General features: G+C 49.6%; 2 protein-coding genes across 3 annotated transcripts in view; one reads left to right on the top strand and one right to left on the bottom strand.

Moving 5' to 3' along the window:
- The window catches only part of LOC144826381 (uncharacterized), a 190,747-nt gene extending 188,185 nt beyond the window's left edge, over positions 1 to 2,562 (bottom strand). For both annotated transcript variants that reach the window (XM_078684709.1, XM_078684710.1), the window contains exon 1: positions 2,382 to 2,562. The gene's annotated coding sequence lies outside the window, so the exon portion shown is untranslated. The remainder of the gene's footprint in view (positions 1 to 2,381) is intronic.
- A 321-nt stretch (positions 2,563 to 2,883) lies between these two features.
- The window catches only part of LOC144826182 (uncharacterized), a 456,019-nt gene continuing 442,154 nt past the window's right edge, over positions 2,884 to 16,748 (top strand). The window contains 2 exon segments of the mRNA XM_078684576.1: positions 2,884 to 3,189; positions 12,663 to 12,789. Of these exon segments, the coding sequence (XP_078540702.1) occupies positions 2,992 to 3,189; positions 12,663 to 12,789 (325 nt within the window). The 5' untranslated portion in view covers positions 2,884 to 2,991.

Here is a 16,748-nt window from a genome sequence, read left to right as displayed (position 1 = left end):
TCTATGGTCTCAGACCCAGAGTCTTCTCATACCCCCTGGTGTGCTGTAATACTCACAGGAGGCGGGGCTGGGGCTCCACAGCTCATATCTATGGTCTCAGACCCAGTCTTCTCATACCCCCTGGTGTGCTGTAATACTCACAGGAGGCGGGGCTGGGGCTCCACAGCTCATATCTATGGTCTCAGACCCAGAGTCTTCTCATACCCCCTGGTGTGCTGTAATACTCTCAGGAGGCGGGGCTGGGGCTCCACAGCTCATATCTATGGTCTCAGACCCAGAGTCTTCTCATACCCCCTGGTGTGCTGTAATACTCACAGGAGGCGGGGCTGGGTCTCCACAGCTCATATCTATGGTCTCAGACCCAGAGTCTTCTCATACCCCCTGGTGTGCTGTAATACTCACAGGAGGTGGGGCTCCACAGCTCATATCTATGGTCTCAGACCCAGAGTCTTCTCATACCCCCTGGTGTGCTGTAATACTCACAGGAGGCGGGCTGGGGCTCCACAGCTCATATCTATGGTCTCAGACCCTGAGTCTTCTCATACCCCCTGATGTGCTGTAATACTCACAGGAGGTGGGGCTCCACAGCTCATATCTATGGTCTCAGACCTGAGTCTTCTCATACCCCCTGGTGTGCTGTAATACTCACAGGAGGTGGGGCTGGGGCTCCACAGCTCATATCTATGGTCTCAGACCCAGAGTCTTCTCATACCCCCTGGTGTGCTGTAATACTCACAGGAGGTGGGGCTCCACAGCTCATATCTATGGTCTCAGACCCAGAGTCTTCTCATACCCCCTGGTGTGCTGTAATACTCACAGGAGGCGGGGCTGGGGCTCCACAGCTCATATCTATGGTCTCAGACCCAGAGTCTTCTCATACCCCCTGGTGTGCTGTAATACTCACAGGAGGCTGGGCTGGGTCTCCACAGCTCATATCTATGGTCTCAGACCCAGAGTCTTCTCATACCCCCTGGTGTGCTGTAATACTCTCAGGAGGCGGGGCTGGGGCTCCACAGCTCATATCTATGGTTTCAGACCCAGAGTCTTCTCATACCCCCTGGTGTGCTGTAATACTCACAGGAGGCGGGGCTGGGGCTCCACAGCTCATATCTATGGTCTCAGACCCTGAGTCTTCTCATACCCCCCGGTGTGCTGTAATACTCACAGGAGGCGGGGCTGGGGCTCCACAGCTCATATCTATGGTCTCAGACCCAGAGTCTTCTCATACCCCCTGGTGTGCTGTAATACTCACAGGAGGCGGGGCTGGGGCTCCACAGCTCATATCTATGGTCTCAGACCCAGAGTCTTCTCATACCCCCTGGTGTGCTGTAATACTCTCAGGAGGCGGGGCTGGGGCTCCACAGCTCATATCTATGGTTTCAGACCCAGAGTCTTCTCATACCCCCTGGTGTGCTGTAATACTCACAGGAGGCGGGGCTGGGGCTCCACAGCTCATATCTATGGTCTCAGACCCTGAGTCTTCTCATACCCCCCGGTGTGCTGTAATACTCACAGGAGGCGGGGCTGGGGCTCCACAGCTCATATCTATGGTCTCAGACCCAGAGTCTTCTCATACCCCCTGGTGTGCTGTAATACTCACAGGAGGCGGGGCTGGGGCTCCACAGCTCATATCTATGGTCTCAGACCCCGAGTCTTCCCATACCCCCTGGTGTGCTGTAATACTCATATGAGGCGGGCTGGGGCTCCACAGCTCATATCTATGGTCTCAGACCTGAGTCTTCTCATACCCCCTGGTGTGCTGTAATACTCACAGGAGGCGGGGCTGGGGCTCCACAGCTCATATCTATGGTCTCAGACCCTGAGTCTTCTCATACCCCCCGGTGTGCTGTAATACTCACAGGAGGCGGGGCTGGGGCTCCACAGCTCATATCTATGGTCTCAGACCCAGAGTCTTCTCATACCCCCTGGTGTGCTGTAATACTCACAGGAGGCGGGGCTGGGTCTCCACAGCTCATATCTATGGTCTCAGACCCAGAGTCTTCTCATACCCCCTGGTGTGCTGTAGTACTCACAGGAGGCGGGGCTGGGGCTCCACAGCTCATATCTATGGTCTCAGACCCAGAGTCTTCTCATACCCCCTGGTGTGCTGTAATACTCACAGGAGGCGGGGCTGGGGCTCCACAGCTCATATCTATGGTCTCAGACCCCGAGTCTTCCCATACCCCCTGGTGTGCTGTAATACTCATATGAGGCGGGCTGGGGCTCCACAGCTCATATCTATGGTCTCAGACCTGAGTCTTCTCATACCCCCTGGTGTGCTGTAATACTCACAGGAGGCGGGGCTGGGGCTCCACAGCTCATATCTATGGTCTCAGGCCCAGGGTCCTTGTACACCCCCCCCTCCCTCTCCCCCTCCTCACCTCAAACCGTCACCTCGCCTGGCAGCCGCAATCTCTAACCGCTGACAACAGGTGAGTCACAGGAAGAGACGCTTGAACACCTCAGCGTATCCTAACGGTCACCAGGAAGAGGCACGCGCCACCTGCTGTCAATAACGCCACAGGTGAGTGAAAGGAAGTGACGCAGGATCAACTCGGCGCATTATAAGGCTCACCCGGAAGCGGCACGCGCCACCCGCTCTCCCTAAAGCATACCGCTGGGGAGTCATAGGAAGTGACGTAAGAACTCCTCAGCGCGTTGAAACGCTCACACTCGCGCTCGTACTGAAACGAAACAACCCCGGATGGGAGGAAGCCCCGCCCACACCGAGAGGGACACACTGCGCATGCCCTTGGCGGGGACACGATCCTGCGCGAGGTCCGAGTGCGCACGCGGCTCAGGAAACCCACGGACCAGCCTCATCTTCTCTGCCTCGCGCATGCGTCGTACGTGTCCTGCCCCTGCGCGCATGCGCCCTTCAGACCGCTTCCGGTGAGTGTCAGGTACCGGGGGCCCCGCAGCTCTCCAGAGAGAAGACCCCGCCCCGAGGGGCCCCTGAGGAGCCGCCGAGAGAGCGCCGGGCCCGTCACCATGAGGAGCCGGCGGCCGGGGGCGGTGAGTCAAGGCCGAGGCCTGGGAGAGCGCCCCCCTGCGGTTTATTTTTATTTTACTTTTATTATCTGCGTTTTTCTCTCGCGCGGACTTTACCCGAAGGCGACAGAAGCTTCAGAAGAGGAACAGAAAATTACAAGCGAACAACTTAAAAAAGCAAACATTAAGTTACATGAGGTAAAAGTGACAATTGTGACCCAACAAAATACAAGAGGAGCAAACAGTGCATTACAGGAGGAGAGAATGACAAGTGTGCAGGTTACAAGAGAAAACAGTACAATTAGAGGTAAAATACTGAAATATATGCTAGACACAGGCACAAGAACAAACGTTATTTAAGCAATGGTGGCCCTTGTGCAAGTATCAAAGGCAAACAAAATGTGAGAGGAGCAAACAGTGTCTTACAAGAGAAAAGTGACGTGTGCAAGTTACAAAAGAGCAACAGACACAGGTACAAGGGTAATACTCCAATAAATGGCAAACACTCCAACCACAAGAACACACCGGGAAGGTACTTCCATAGTCAGTTCAGTTCAGTTCATAAGCTTTTATTCGATTTGTGAGACAAATCATACAAGCAGCAAATTTATATATAACAAACATTTCCTAAAAATACAATAAGATCAAGTTGCTCGATAAAAGCTAGATTCGTTAAAAAAAAAACATACTACTATATAAGCAAATATACAGACAGGAGTCCAAAATTGAGACTTGGCACAATCAGATATATCACATGGCTATGGCCTTCCTGGCAGCTGTACATTTTAATGATAATACAAAACTATTTGTCGCTCGATGGGAACTGAATTCATTTGTTAATCATACAGCTATATGGACAAATATACAGACAGGGATCCAAAGTTGGATCATGGCTCAATTAAATATATCAGATAGTTATGGCCTTCCTGGCAGCTGTACATTTTAGTATATATGATGCTACGAAAAAGCAAATGTCCAGATCCTTCAAAGAATATAATAGCTGTAGGGCAGTCTTCGTGGAGCGAACATTATTTTTTAAAAAGATGGGCTTTAAATATATTACCCTGAGGAAATGGTAAAATTTGCAAAACAGTAAAAAGTGACAACAGCTCTGACGTGAGATGTTATCACAGGGGCATACGGTATCAGATCTGGCTTTCATGACAGGAAATGCAACAAGGTGGTGTACGATTCCCAACCTTAAGCGTGTTAAGACAAACCGGTGAGAATTACGGGTAACACCAGAGAGGTAGGGTTGGAAACCTGTAATTAGGTTGCAATCCCGATAAAACATCACAGATTGTGTCATTCCAGACACCCTTTCACGGTACTCCTTTTTATAATTTAAAAACCTTTGTTTTATGACATTTTTAGGGATAGAAACAACAGATTTGGGGTCAAGAAATATGTCGAGCTGAAATAGGAGATGGAACCAGCATCGTATATATTTAAGCCATGTGATACATGAAGAATGGTCCAGCCTAAGGCAGTCAAGGATGATCTCCTGGGTAAATAATGTTTCAGTCTTGGCCCAGATTGAGCGCCATAACATCAGAGGGCGTAAGGCTGCTAAGTCCGATATGAGTTCAATACCAACTTCTTTATGGATCAGTTCTACTGATGCTGAGGGTGGGACGCATAGCAGTTTTCTGATGAACTTGTTTTCGTCTCTTTGCACAGTTGGGCCAACGCAGTGACCCCACACCCCCGCACCATACAACGCTGAGGTCACACATTTTACATTATAAATATTCAACATATCTTTAATACTTCTCACCCCTAGTTTGGATGAGAATCTAAAGATACTGTTGGTGCACCTCATCATTTTAAGACTAATATTATCAAACTCAGATTGCCATGTGCCATTGTTTGCATAAGTGATTCCTAAATAGCAAAAGGATTTAACCTGTGACACTTTAGCCTTTTCCATAAAGAAACAAGAATTTGCTTTCTTGGTTTTCATCCCACAGGACATAACAAAGGTTTTGGTTTTATTTACAAGTAGTTTCCTGCTTTGGATGAACAACATAAATCTATCAATAAGGCGCTGCAGACCAATCTGTGTGCGGGATAATAGCACCGCATCGTCCGCATACAATAATATAGGGACCGACTTCCCTCCTATCAATGGTGCATCTGCAGGGGTCTGGCACAAAATAGAGTCAATTTGGTTGATAAAAAGGGAAAATAAAAGGGGAGCCAGTACACATCCCTGGCGGGTGCCTCTTGAAACTTTAAAAGGGGGGGTACATTCGCCTAAGGGACCGTAGCGTACCTTGCATGATAGTCTTTCGTATAGTCTGGCCAGGAAGTGAACAATCTCCTTGGGTGCTCCTGACTCTATCAGAACCTGCCATAATATGGAGTGGTCCACCAAGTCGAACGCACTACTCAGGTCCGCAAAACAAAGAAATAGGCTACCTTTTTTGACTACCGTGTATTTGTTTATTAGGAGGTCTAAATTAACACACTGTTCTAATGTCCCCATGCCTTTCCTGAAACCGTATTGTACTTTGGTTAAAATGTCATTATCATTTGCCCAGGTTTCCAATCTTTCCAGCATGATGCGACTCATTACCTTGACTGATGCATCCAGTAATGAGATGGGGCGATAGTTACGCGCCTCAGATTTACTGCCTTTCTTAAATAAGGGTATGATAATCGACTGACCCCGAGAGGGTGGAAAACACCCCTCTGCTGCTGCATTGAAAGCCCTCGTTAGAATGGGTGCCCACAAATTCATTTCAAATCTAAGTAGATCTACAGGTACTCCATCGAGGCTCGGAGCCTTTCCTCCTTTACTATGTAACAGACCTTCATAAACCTCATCCAGGCTTATTCCCAGTGGTAGTGGCTGCCAGGCAGAGACTTCGTGGGTCGAAGCTTCTAAAGGCTTCTCTTCAGGATTGAAGATGTTTGTATAGTGTTCTACCCACGCGTTACAAGCAACGTAAGATGTTAATTCCGGGATGCCCTCTGTATTCAGAAAGGGACTGTTGATAGTCTCCTAGTAAAGTTTACTGTTTTGTGTTTCTGCCGCTAGGTTTAAATTATGCCATGCTTCTTCTTGTAGAGCCTTTTTCCTGTTGGAAAGGGCCACCTTGTAATTAACACGCAGTGTTTTGATGTTGGTTTTATTGCGTGGTTTATTAGTTAGTACCTTTTTAAGTTCGTGGAGGGACTGCGTGCAGTTGTTATCAAACCAGCCCAACCTGATGGTTCTGGTCTTGGGTTGTTTCTTAGTGAATATTCCTTCTATGATGGTATTTATCTTGATAAAACTTGAGAGCAGAGTTGCATGGTTCGTGGCTTCTCCAAGACAGGAGGTGATCTCGTTTCTACATTGCTCTACTACCTCCTTGTGTTTTTTTGCTGGGTCGATTCCGGCCCATTTAATCCTTGGGCCGTTCGGTCTCGTAGAGGCTATGTCCATGGAACAGAATTCCTTGGTGGATGTCTTTGCTCCCCAACCCAGCAGGGTCAACGTGATGCTGTTATGATCGCTAAGGACCCCTTCCCTGACCCACAGGTTGGTGTATTCACTAAAATTGGACAACAGAATATGGTCGATATTGGTGTTGGCATTCCTACCTGTGAAGGTAGGACAAGTACGGTTGAACTTGTTTTTGTTGCAACTAAGCAAATCTAAGTCAAATTTAGCTAACAGGCTGTTTAGTAACGTGCCATAGTTACAGTGTGGGAAGTGCAAACAATCCGTGCTGTCTGCCATATTACTATTGCCCATCTCTTTCCTGAAACCACAAGGATTACCCATCGCTAGAGGGCAGGGCTGGATATTAAAATCACCTACCCAAAGGATAGCTGCCATTCTGCATGAAGATCCCAGTGCTCTTTTGATTTCACTTTCCAGCGGGAGTAGGATATTTCCCCTGGAGGCTTCAAAATTGTTATCATAAAAGTTAACTAGGATTAGATCTTTGCCTTGATTAGATTCCAACCGTAATACCTGACTATGTGTTCCTACACTGGAGTATCTTTTGGTTTTGAAATTAGTCAGATTGTTGGAAATTAATAGCAATAGGCCTCCCTTGGCTCTGCCTGATGAAGAACTGGTGGCGTCCAGACAATACGATGTGTAGCCTTCTACATGGATGGGTTCTTGGCTCCATGTTTCCTGGAGGCATATAAAATCATGGCCCGCCCTAGTAAACTCCTCCCAAAAAGGGGTATTCAATTTGCCTGAGATGCCAGCTATATTCCAGGTAATTATTGTGTACCCCGCGGCCGCCACTGCGGTCGGAGTAGCGCTATCTCGTTGTGAGACTGGCATAATATCTGGGTCAGCCTTCCCAGCCCCTAGGGGCGCTACAGGTAACTCCAGTTTATCTACCAATGAATCCTCTTCGATAACAAGAATCCTCCCTGGGGTCGGGATACCATCTGACTGTGTGGTGTTGCTAGGGTCATTAAGTAAAGATGATATAATGGAGACTGGGACATACTCTAACATCTCATCTAGTCCTATAGCCCCCTGGGTCTGGTCATTACTATATGTGATGGCCGGCGGTCAATCGACCATTTCCAAACAGTCAAATCTGTTGCTAACGGGTATCCCTCTCCATCCCCCCATCATGTGATGATCTCTACTGGACTGCCACGGCCGATGTTCCCACTCTCTACTCCTATTCCTCTGTAGGTACCAGGAACCCACATGGTTCCAAGGGCGCTCAGAGGGATGTGCCCAATTGGGAACTATCGGGTGTTGTTGCTCAGGTTGTTGTACCCAGTTTGGGACTATCGGGTGATGGCGCTCAGGTGGTTGCACCCAGTTAGGGGCTGTCAGGTGCTGGCGCTCAGATGGTTGCATCCAGTTGGAGGCTGACGGATGCTGGCGCTCAGAGGGTTGCATCCAATTTGGAATTATCGGGTGCTGGCGCTCGGGTTGATGCACCCAATTGGGGGCTATCAGGTCCTGGCGCTCAGATGGTTGCGCCCAGTTTGAGGCTGGCAAATTTTGATGGTTATGCGCGTGGGGGTAAAAAAAGGAAAGGCGATAGGCGTCAATCCCCCCTTTCTTAGCCAAAGCGGGCCAAGAGCAGATATAATCCACAGTATCTGGATCGTGGCACGTTACTATGATGCAATCTCCCTGGATGTTTTTGGGTTCAGCCCCGATCCACGAGACTCTGCGCACCGCTGAGATACGATTTGAATGTGGGGCTTGTTGGGGTCTGTTAATGCTAAGCCACTGCACAACCTTGTTCCATAGGGACCAGGACGGCTCCTCCTTGCCTAAGGGCAGTTCGGGGACCCCCGTAAGGATAACTGTAAAGGGGGACACTTCTGGTGATAGGTGAACTGGACGTTTAAACCTGGGGCCCCTCTTTCCCTCTTCATAATGATTCGATGATGATTTCTGGGGCATAGCTGAAGTGGTGGGTCTTTTTGTTCAGTGGCTGGGGTGTTTCCTTGTTAGGAATGGGCTGATTGGGGATAAACTGGATGGAAGTGGGCTGGGAAGGGTAGGCTGAGAAGGAGCAGTAGCCAGAACCTCTGCCGTACTCCCAATCCCAGTAATAAGGAGGGAAGGTGTTTCTGGTTTTTTAGATAAAATTATAGGCTGAGCTATTGGCAGTTTGGAGGGCTTAGCTCCAATGTCCGGGGGGGCCCCTTGGGATCTAGTGCCAGGGGCGTTCGAAATACCCAACCCCGATTTTACTTGGCCTAGGCTAAGCTGGGTCGGTGGCTTCTGGGAAAGAATAGCGAGTTGTTTTTCTATTGCCATTATACTCCGTTCTAAGGGTTGCAGGTGATGCTTTAACAATTCCCTGAAGTTCACTAAAAGCTGAGAATGGGTATTGCATGTGCTACAGATGCCCCCCTCCTTACCCGGTGTTGATAAATTTGTAGTAGGTGCAAGCGAGATGGTGAGTGGGGTGATGGAATCGCTATGGGCACCCTGCAGTGGAATAGCAATTGTCCCATTCAGACTAGAGGTGATAGCTTGGGGTTTCTCAAGGTTACCCTTTTTTTGGTCAATTCCCTGTTTGGGGATTAGCCCCCTTGAGCAAGATCTCAGGCTCTGGATCCTGAGTCAAGGAAATCTGAAGATCTGGGGTTTGCTCCAGGTTTCCTGTTGAGTCGAAATCAGAGGTGAGATTAGTGGCTGATAAATCGACTATTTTCGGAATAGAATGTACCTCAACTAGGGTGTTTGGTTGCAATAAAACCGGGATTGACGAGTCTGGTTGGAGTGGGGATTGCGCTGACGCTAAGAGGCCCAGTGAGGATCTCCTGGCGATAGCCAGGTCTTGTGACACCCTGCGCTCGAGTAGGGAAAATCTTAGGTCAATGGCCTCGTTGGTTCTTGAAAGAAATTGATCGAGTGGGCCGGTGATTAAAGCAGATTTCATTGCTGTCTTGCTTCTTGACCCCCTGGTCATGGTGTAATAGTAAATAACCTGACACAAAAAGAAAAGTGCAAATAGCTAAATGATCTTAATGTGTGACAGATCGGAAAGTACCTTAAGTGGAAAACGTAGAGGCCAGAATGCAGGACCGAGGGAGGTGGCCCAGCCCAGCCTAGCACAGTCTAGAACGGGCTAAAACGGGCCCGCCCTTGGCCCGGGCTTAGCCCCGGGCGCTCCCGCGCACTCCAGCGACGCGGGAGGTGAGTGCCGATTTATAGCGCCTCCTGCCGCGCACCGCCTCGACGCGACTTCCGGTCGCGGAGGCCTCTGGGACTTGTGGTTTTTCCCCTGTCTCCCCCACACAGCGGCAGCGCTGTTGAAGTGAGGCTGCGGCGGGAGGATGACAGGCAGCAATGGAGCAGCGCCTCAGGCAACAGTACCGGTGTCTAAAGATTCCCTCTGGCAGTAAAAGGTCCGTAGTGCAGGCTGGAAATGGATTAGACGAACACCCGCTCCTCAGCAGGTGAGTGCCGATTTATAGCGCCTCCTGGCGCGCACCGCCTCGACGCGACTTCCGGTCGCGGAGGCCTCTGGGACTTGTGGTTTTTCCCCTGTCTCCCCCACACAGCGGCAGCGCTGTTGAAGTGAGGCTGCGGCAGTACCGGTGTCTAAAGATTCCCTCTGGCAGTAAAAGGTCCGTAGTGCAGGCTGGAAATGGATTAGACGAGCACCATAGTCATGGAGAATAGAGTTTTCAGTAATGGAAGGTCTTCCTTCAGATAATAGAGAGGGCATGAATTAACTTTGGAAGTGCCTTTGGAGGAGGAGAACTTTGAGGTTCCTTTTGAAGGCCTGGGGGGAGGTGGGGGTCTGGAGCTGCGGCAGAAGGGAGTTCCAGATTCTCAAAGGATTGGGCCATCAATCTTTCCTTCTTGAAAGTGGGAGGTTCAAGCAGTAGATTTTCCTCATTTCGTGATGGTCTAAAGCCTCCAGAGAGTTTCAGTTTATTCGCCAGGTAGCGAGGAGAGGAAGAGTGCAAGGCTTTGTGGGTGATACAGGCAGTCTTGTAGATAGCTCTAGCCTCGATGGGAAGCCAACGGAGGGTGGATAACATCGGTGTGATGTGGTTGCTTCTTTTGGCCCCATAAATCACTGAGCTCCCCAGGTGCCTTAAGACCCCGCATTGAGCTCCCGCCTGCCTTCAGACCCCGCACTGAGCCCCCGTGCCTTCAGACCCCGCACTGAACCCCCCATGCCTTCAGACCCCGCACTGAGCTCCCCTGTGCCTTCAGACCCCGCACTGAGCCCCCGTGCCGCACTGAGCCCCCCCATGCCTTCAGACCCCACACTGAGCTGCCCTGTGCCTTCAGACCCCGCACTGAGCTCCCCTGTGCCTTCAGACCCCGCACTGAGCTCCCCTGTGCCTTTAGACCCCGCACTGAGCTCCCCCTGCCTTCAGATCCCTGCACTGAGCTCCCCGTGCCGTAAGACCCCGCACTGAGCTCCCCCCTGCCTTCAGATCCCTGCACTGAGCTCCCCCTGCCTTCAGATCCCTGCACTGAGCTCCCCGTGCCGTAAGACCCCGCACTGAGCTCCCCCCTGCCTTCAGATCCCTGCACTGAGCTCCCCGTGCCTTCAGAGCCCGCACTGAGCTCCCCCGTGCCTTCAGAGCCCGCACTGAGCTTCCCTGTGCCTTCAGAGCCCGCACTGAGCTCCCCTGTGCCTTCAGAGCCCGCACTGAGCTCCCCTGTGCCTTCAGAGCCCGCACTGAGCTCCCCTGTGCCTTCAGAGCCCGCACTGAGCTCCCCTGTGACTTCAGAGCCCGCACTGAGCTCCCCTGTGCCTTCAGAGCCCGCACTGAGCTCCCCTGTGCCTTCAGACCCCGCACTGAGCTTCCTCTGCCTTCAGACCCGCACTAAGCTCCCCCCTGCCTTCAGATCCCTGCACTGAGCTCCCCATGCCGTAAGGCCCCGCACTGATCTCCCCCGTGCCTTCAGAACCCGCATTGAGCTCCCCCGTGCCTTCAGACCCGGCACTGAGCTCCCCCCTGCCTTCAAACCCCGCACTAAGCTCCCCCCTGCCTTCAGATCCCTGCTCTGAGCTCCCCTGTGCCTTCAGACCCCGCACTGAGCTCCCCCTGCCTTCAGACCCCGCACTAAGCTCCCCCCTGCCTTCAGATCCCTGCACTGAGCTCCCTGTGCCGTAAGACCCCGCACTGAGCTCCCCCGTGCCTTCAGAGCCCGCATTGAGCTCCCCCGTGCCTTCAGAGCCCGCACTGAGCTCCCCCGTGCCTTCAGAGCCCGCACTGAGCTCCCCGTGCCTTCAGAGCCCACACTGAGCTCCCCTGTGCCTTCAGAGCCCACACTGAGCTCCCCTGTGCCTTCAGAGCCCGCACTGAGCTCCCCTGTGCCTTCAGAGCCCGCACTGAGCTCCCCTGTGCCTTCAGAGCCCGCACTGAGCTCCCCCGTGCCTTCAGACCCCGCACTGAGCTCCCCCCGTGCCTTCAGACCCCGCACTGAGGCCTGTACTTTCAATATTACTCTTTACATAATCACCCTTCCTTACTCCTTACATGAGGCATCTCCTTTCGATATTACTCCTTACATATTCACCCTTCATTACTGAGTCCCCCTGCTTCTTCTATCACTCTTCTTATAGGGCCATAGTTTCTTACATAATTGCCCTTCCTTGCTTTTTACTCGAGCGCTTTCCTTTCGCTGTTACTCTTTACATTAGTAGCATTCCTTGCTCCTTTACTCTTTACAAGAACCTCTTACTTTCTACATTGCTCTTTTTACATGAGTACCCTTCCTTTTTTATTACTCTGTACATGAGAACTTTTGCTTGTTCTAGTACTCGTTATGAGTATCCTTCGTTGCCCGATTACTTTTTACATAATCACCCCTCCTTACTTTTATTCTTTACATGAGGCCTTTCCTTTCACTATTGCTCTTATATGAGCACCCTCCTTACACTTTACATAAGCTCTTTTCTTTCACTATTACTCTTTACACAAGCAAGGTTCCCTACTCTATTGCTCTTTAAATAAGCACCTTCCCTTACTCTGTAGAAATGTATTTCTCTTAACTCTATTTCTCTATACACGAGCACCCTTCCTTGCTCTTTTACTCTGTACATGAGCACCCTTCTATACTGTAGCACTCTGTTTCTCTGTCCTCATGCACCTTTCTTTACTCTTTACATGTGCACCATTCCTTACTGTGTTACTCTTTACATGACCACCCTTCCTTACTCTTGTCTCTCCAAGTGTCAGAAGTTGATATATAACTTTCTTTTCAGGGACCGCTCACATTCCGTGATGTGGCTGCATGTTTCTCCGAAGAGGAGTGGAAGCTATTACACGACTGGCAGAAGGAGCTGTACAGGAATGTGATGAAGGAAATCCACCAGGCCTTCAGTTCTCTGGGTGAGGATATACTGGCTTTCCTTTTTCCAGAGAAAAGTTTCTGAATTACTTAATCTGAACCATCCATTAATTACTTCTAAGGAAGTAATTAATGTTATGAAGTAAGTTAAAGAATTCTACGATAAAGAAGCCATTAACCTAATACGTTTTTTTTATTTGAGTATTTGTGACTGAAAGTGAATTATGTGCAGCAGTGTCATCAAAATGCTTGTCTCCCTTAACAAAGGATTGATGGGGGTGTGGTCTGACCACCAACGGTGCTTGCCGTTTGACTCCGGAGCCCTGTGTCAAGGAGGGCCCCTGATGGCAGCAAGGGCCCCCAGTTGAGACGACACCACTGTCTGCGACCAGACGGTCCTGATCCTAGTTGAATTGCGTTGTAGTCTCTCCTGCCTGCCTGTTCCGCCCCCCAGGATTGAGGGCTCAGAGGCTTTTGCTACTGCCCTCCACTTTTGTCTCCTGTGTACGGTGCACTTCAGTCCTCTTTTACTACTGGCGATCGACCTGCCAGTCCCAGACCTGCATGACAGAGGGGACCTCCTCTCCATAGACCTGCACACATGAGGGTGACACAGGGTCCTTCTAATTATCACCTTTCACATTGGTGCCTGCTATCTACAGTGGACCCCTCTGGCATGGACTCCGCCTCCAACTAACCCAGAAGACTTGCCACCACACAGACACTCCTCACACGGACTGCCTTGAAGCCACCCTCTACGGGCCTCTGCAATGGAGGATCGCCATAATACTATCCCGGTACGAGACCAAGAACTTCTCTACCTTCGTAGTAAAGTTATAGAGCCGCCAAAACAATGTTCGCTTTTTCGGATTCCCAGAAAATATGGAGGGCCTAGATGCCAAATCTTGTCTTGAAGCCACCCTCCCGAAACTCACAGGTCTAACCTTTGACCCACCATTGGAGATGCAGAGAACTCGCTGTATTGGACTACCACGCGAGTAAAGTCTCAGCTGCTTATCGCTTGCTTCTTGTGCCATGAACAGGCCCGACATCTAATCACAGCAGTGAGCACTCATGGACAATACACATTTAAGGCCATGAGATCCAGATAGCAGGGGTCTTCTCCAAGAAAACTAACGAACGTCGCTAAGCCTTACTCTTCTCCGGCAGCTGGGCATTAAGTGTGGCCTCTTCGAACCCGCACGTCTCCGGATCAGCAGAGAGGAAGTTTCCAAGGAATCTTCGACCCAGAGGACGCTCGCCACTTCCTGGTCGTGGACAATGTTTCCTCTATCCCTCAGGTTGTCTTTTTATTTCCAGACCTTCTGTTTGGAAAGCAGAAAAGGTCTATCAGTGATATTACTAGAGGGCGTCTCAGTCACATAGTAGCTAGCATTCGTAATCTCCTACCTTATTTAGTGCCTTTAATTTCTGTGGTAAATCCTACGGTCAGTATTGCGTATCGCAACCTGCAAGACACCGCGTTACGTAATATATTAGAAAAAAGTTAGTATTTCCTTTTTATGTACTCGCTGTGCTACTTCATCATTTTTCTGTTTGTTTTTACCTGTTTATGCCGCGATCTTATTTTGTACCGGGCGCTCGATGTCTATGAAAGAATAGACTTCATTTACTTTGCCCTTGCAACATTGTTTCTTAAGTAACGGTTTCAAGGAGTCATGCACCTACCTCAATTTTTTCAAAGTCGCGTTAGGCGCTGCTTTCAATCATCACGTTCGGGGTTTTTCACTCGTGTTTTCCTGCAATGGAAAGTGCGGGTCAAATTATCTATTCTGGCCTACATTTAAGTGACAGTCTTCTAATTCAACTGCTCCTGCTATTGATGGATTGGAATATCCTAGTGCGGGAGGAATTGGTGTGAGCACCTCCATACCTACATATGGAGGGGGGTAGTGCTGATGCTTTGATTGCTATCTGTGATTTAGGGTTATCGATCTGGCCCTCCTTGAAGATGGCCCATAGTTGTAGTAATGCCTATGTCTTGTCTTTCTTTTGACCTGTGTATCTTATGTGTATGTGTGTTCTCATACGTTCAATTGCGTTTGTGCCAAAAGTTCCTCCTTTGGCAAGGGAAATGTGTGTGCCTCGTGTGTGCGTGCAATCTGCAAAATGAATTATGTTTTTAAGCCTGTGTGGGGAACCTGGTTTGCTTGTGCTTTAATTGCAAGTCCTTGATATGTCGGGTTTATTTATTTTATTTTTATTTTTTTATTTTTTGAGTTTTCTATAGCGCTAGCCAGACCCGGAGGTATCGGAGCGCTTTACAACATTGTTATAAACAGATTACATTGTTATAAACAGATTGTTACACCAAGAGTGACCAGGTATATAGTGAGTCCAAGGTCTAAGGAGGTTCGTTAATCCGCTTTGACATAGTTTCTGGGTCTTTTGTCTTGTGGTCGGGAGTTAAAGAGGATCAGTTTTTACTTTGTGAGGATTTGATTGAGGAAGAGCGTTTTGAGCTGGCTCTTGAAGGCTCTGTAGGAAGAGTTCGTCCTAATATGTATGGGAATGGCATTCCAGATTTTGGGTGAATTTCCGGTGAAGGACCTAGATAGAGTCTTTAGTTTGCAGGTTTTCGGAGGGATGAGAAGCATAGAGTTAGTGCTTCCGAGGTTTCTTGTCTGTCCCGCTTTCTTGAGTTTGGCAGCTAGATAGGGGGGTTTGCCAGTGTGTAGAGCTTTGTGTGTGAGGCAGGCGGTTCTGAAATTAGCTCGCGTTTCTACTGGGAGCCACTTGAGTTCAGTTAGCGCGGGAGTGATGTGTTTATATTTCTTCACTCCCGACACCATTCTGGCTGCTGCATTTAGTGTTGTTCTAAGTGGAGCCAGGTGTAGTTTAGCCGTGTCTGTGAGGGTGGCGATCCCGTAGTCTAATCTGGATAGGACAAGGGGCTGCGTGGCTTGTTTGAGGTCTGTTGGTGGGATGAAGGGTTTGATTTTACTTAATAGCTTTAGGTTGAAGAAGGCGCCTTTTGCGGTGCTCTTGATGTGTTTAATCATATCCAAGTTGGGGTCCAGAGTGCTACCCAGTGACTTCACTGAGTCTGCTGGGATGAGAGTGCAGTCTAGAGCATCAATAGCCTTTAACCATTCCGTGATTTGCGGGGTCTTTTCCTTGTTTCCTTGGAGAAGAATTTCCGTTTTGTTTTGATTTAGTTTCAGATGGTTGCGGGACAGCCACTATTGTACTTCTCTTAGGGTGATGTTTAGTCTTTGCATGTCTGCTAGGGAGGAGGTTTCTAGGTATATCTGGGTGTCATCGGCATAGAGATGGAAGGGAATGTTGGCTTGTTTGAGGATGATGGTGAGTGGCTCCATGTAGATGTTGAATAGTGCGGGTGATAGCACTGACCCTTGGGGGACACCTCTAGTTATAGGGTGTAGGTCGGACGTGAAGTTTCCTATTTTTATTCTTTGAGATCGGTTTTGTAGGAAGGAGGTGAACCACTGTGCAACCACCCCATTGGCACCTACCCTATCTGTGAGAGTGTTGATGAGTAGTTTGTGGTCGACAGTGTCAAAGGCCGCCGAAAGGTCCAGGAGTATGAGTAGACAGCAGCGGTTCTTGTCCAGTGATTTGTGCATATCATCTATGACATTTAGGATGGCAGTCTCTGTGCTACATCCTTTTTCTGAAGCCTGATTGGTGTGGGTCGAGGAGGTTGTTGATGTCCCTGTGGTGGGTGAGTTGACGGAGAACACATTTTTCTAGTAATTTTGCTAGGAAAGGAAGATTGGATACAGGTCTGTAGTTGCTAAGATCGTTGGGGTCAGCACCAGCCTTTTTTATTAGTGGTGTTACCTGGCCTATTTTGAGGCAGTCAGGTATGATTCCTGTTTCCAGTGAGCTGTTAATGATCCTAGTCCAGGTGGGGGCTAAGGAGTATTTGAGTTGTTTTGCCAGTTGCGCGGGGATGGGGTCTTCAAGGTGCGATGAAGGTTTGGATCCGGTGTTTAGTTTAATAATTTCAGTTACA

This window comes from Lissotriton helveticus, chromosome 3_2 (genome assembly GCF_964261635.1).
Source record: "Lissotriton helveticus chromosome 3_2, aLisHel1.1, whole genome shotgun sequence".
In the NCBI taxonomy this organism is placed as follows: domain Eukaryota; kingdom Metazoa; phylum Chordata; class Amphibia; order Caudata; family Salamandridae; genus Lissotriton; species Lissotriton helveticus.
The sequence above is the reverse complement of the archived record's forward strand: the minus strand, read 5'-3'. Positions and strand labels throughout refer to the sequence as shown.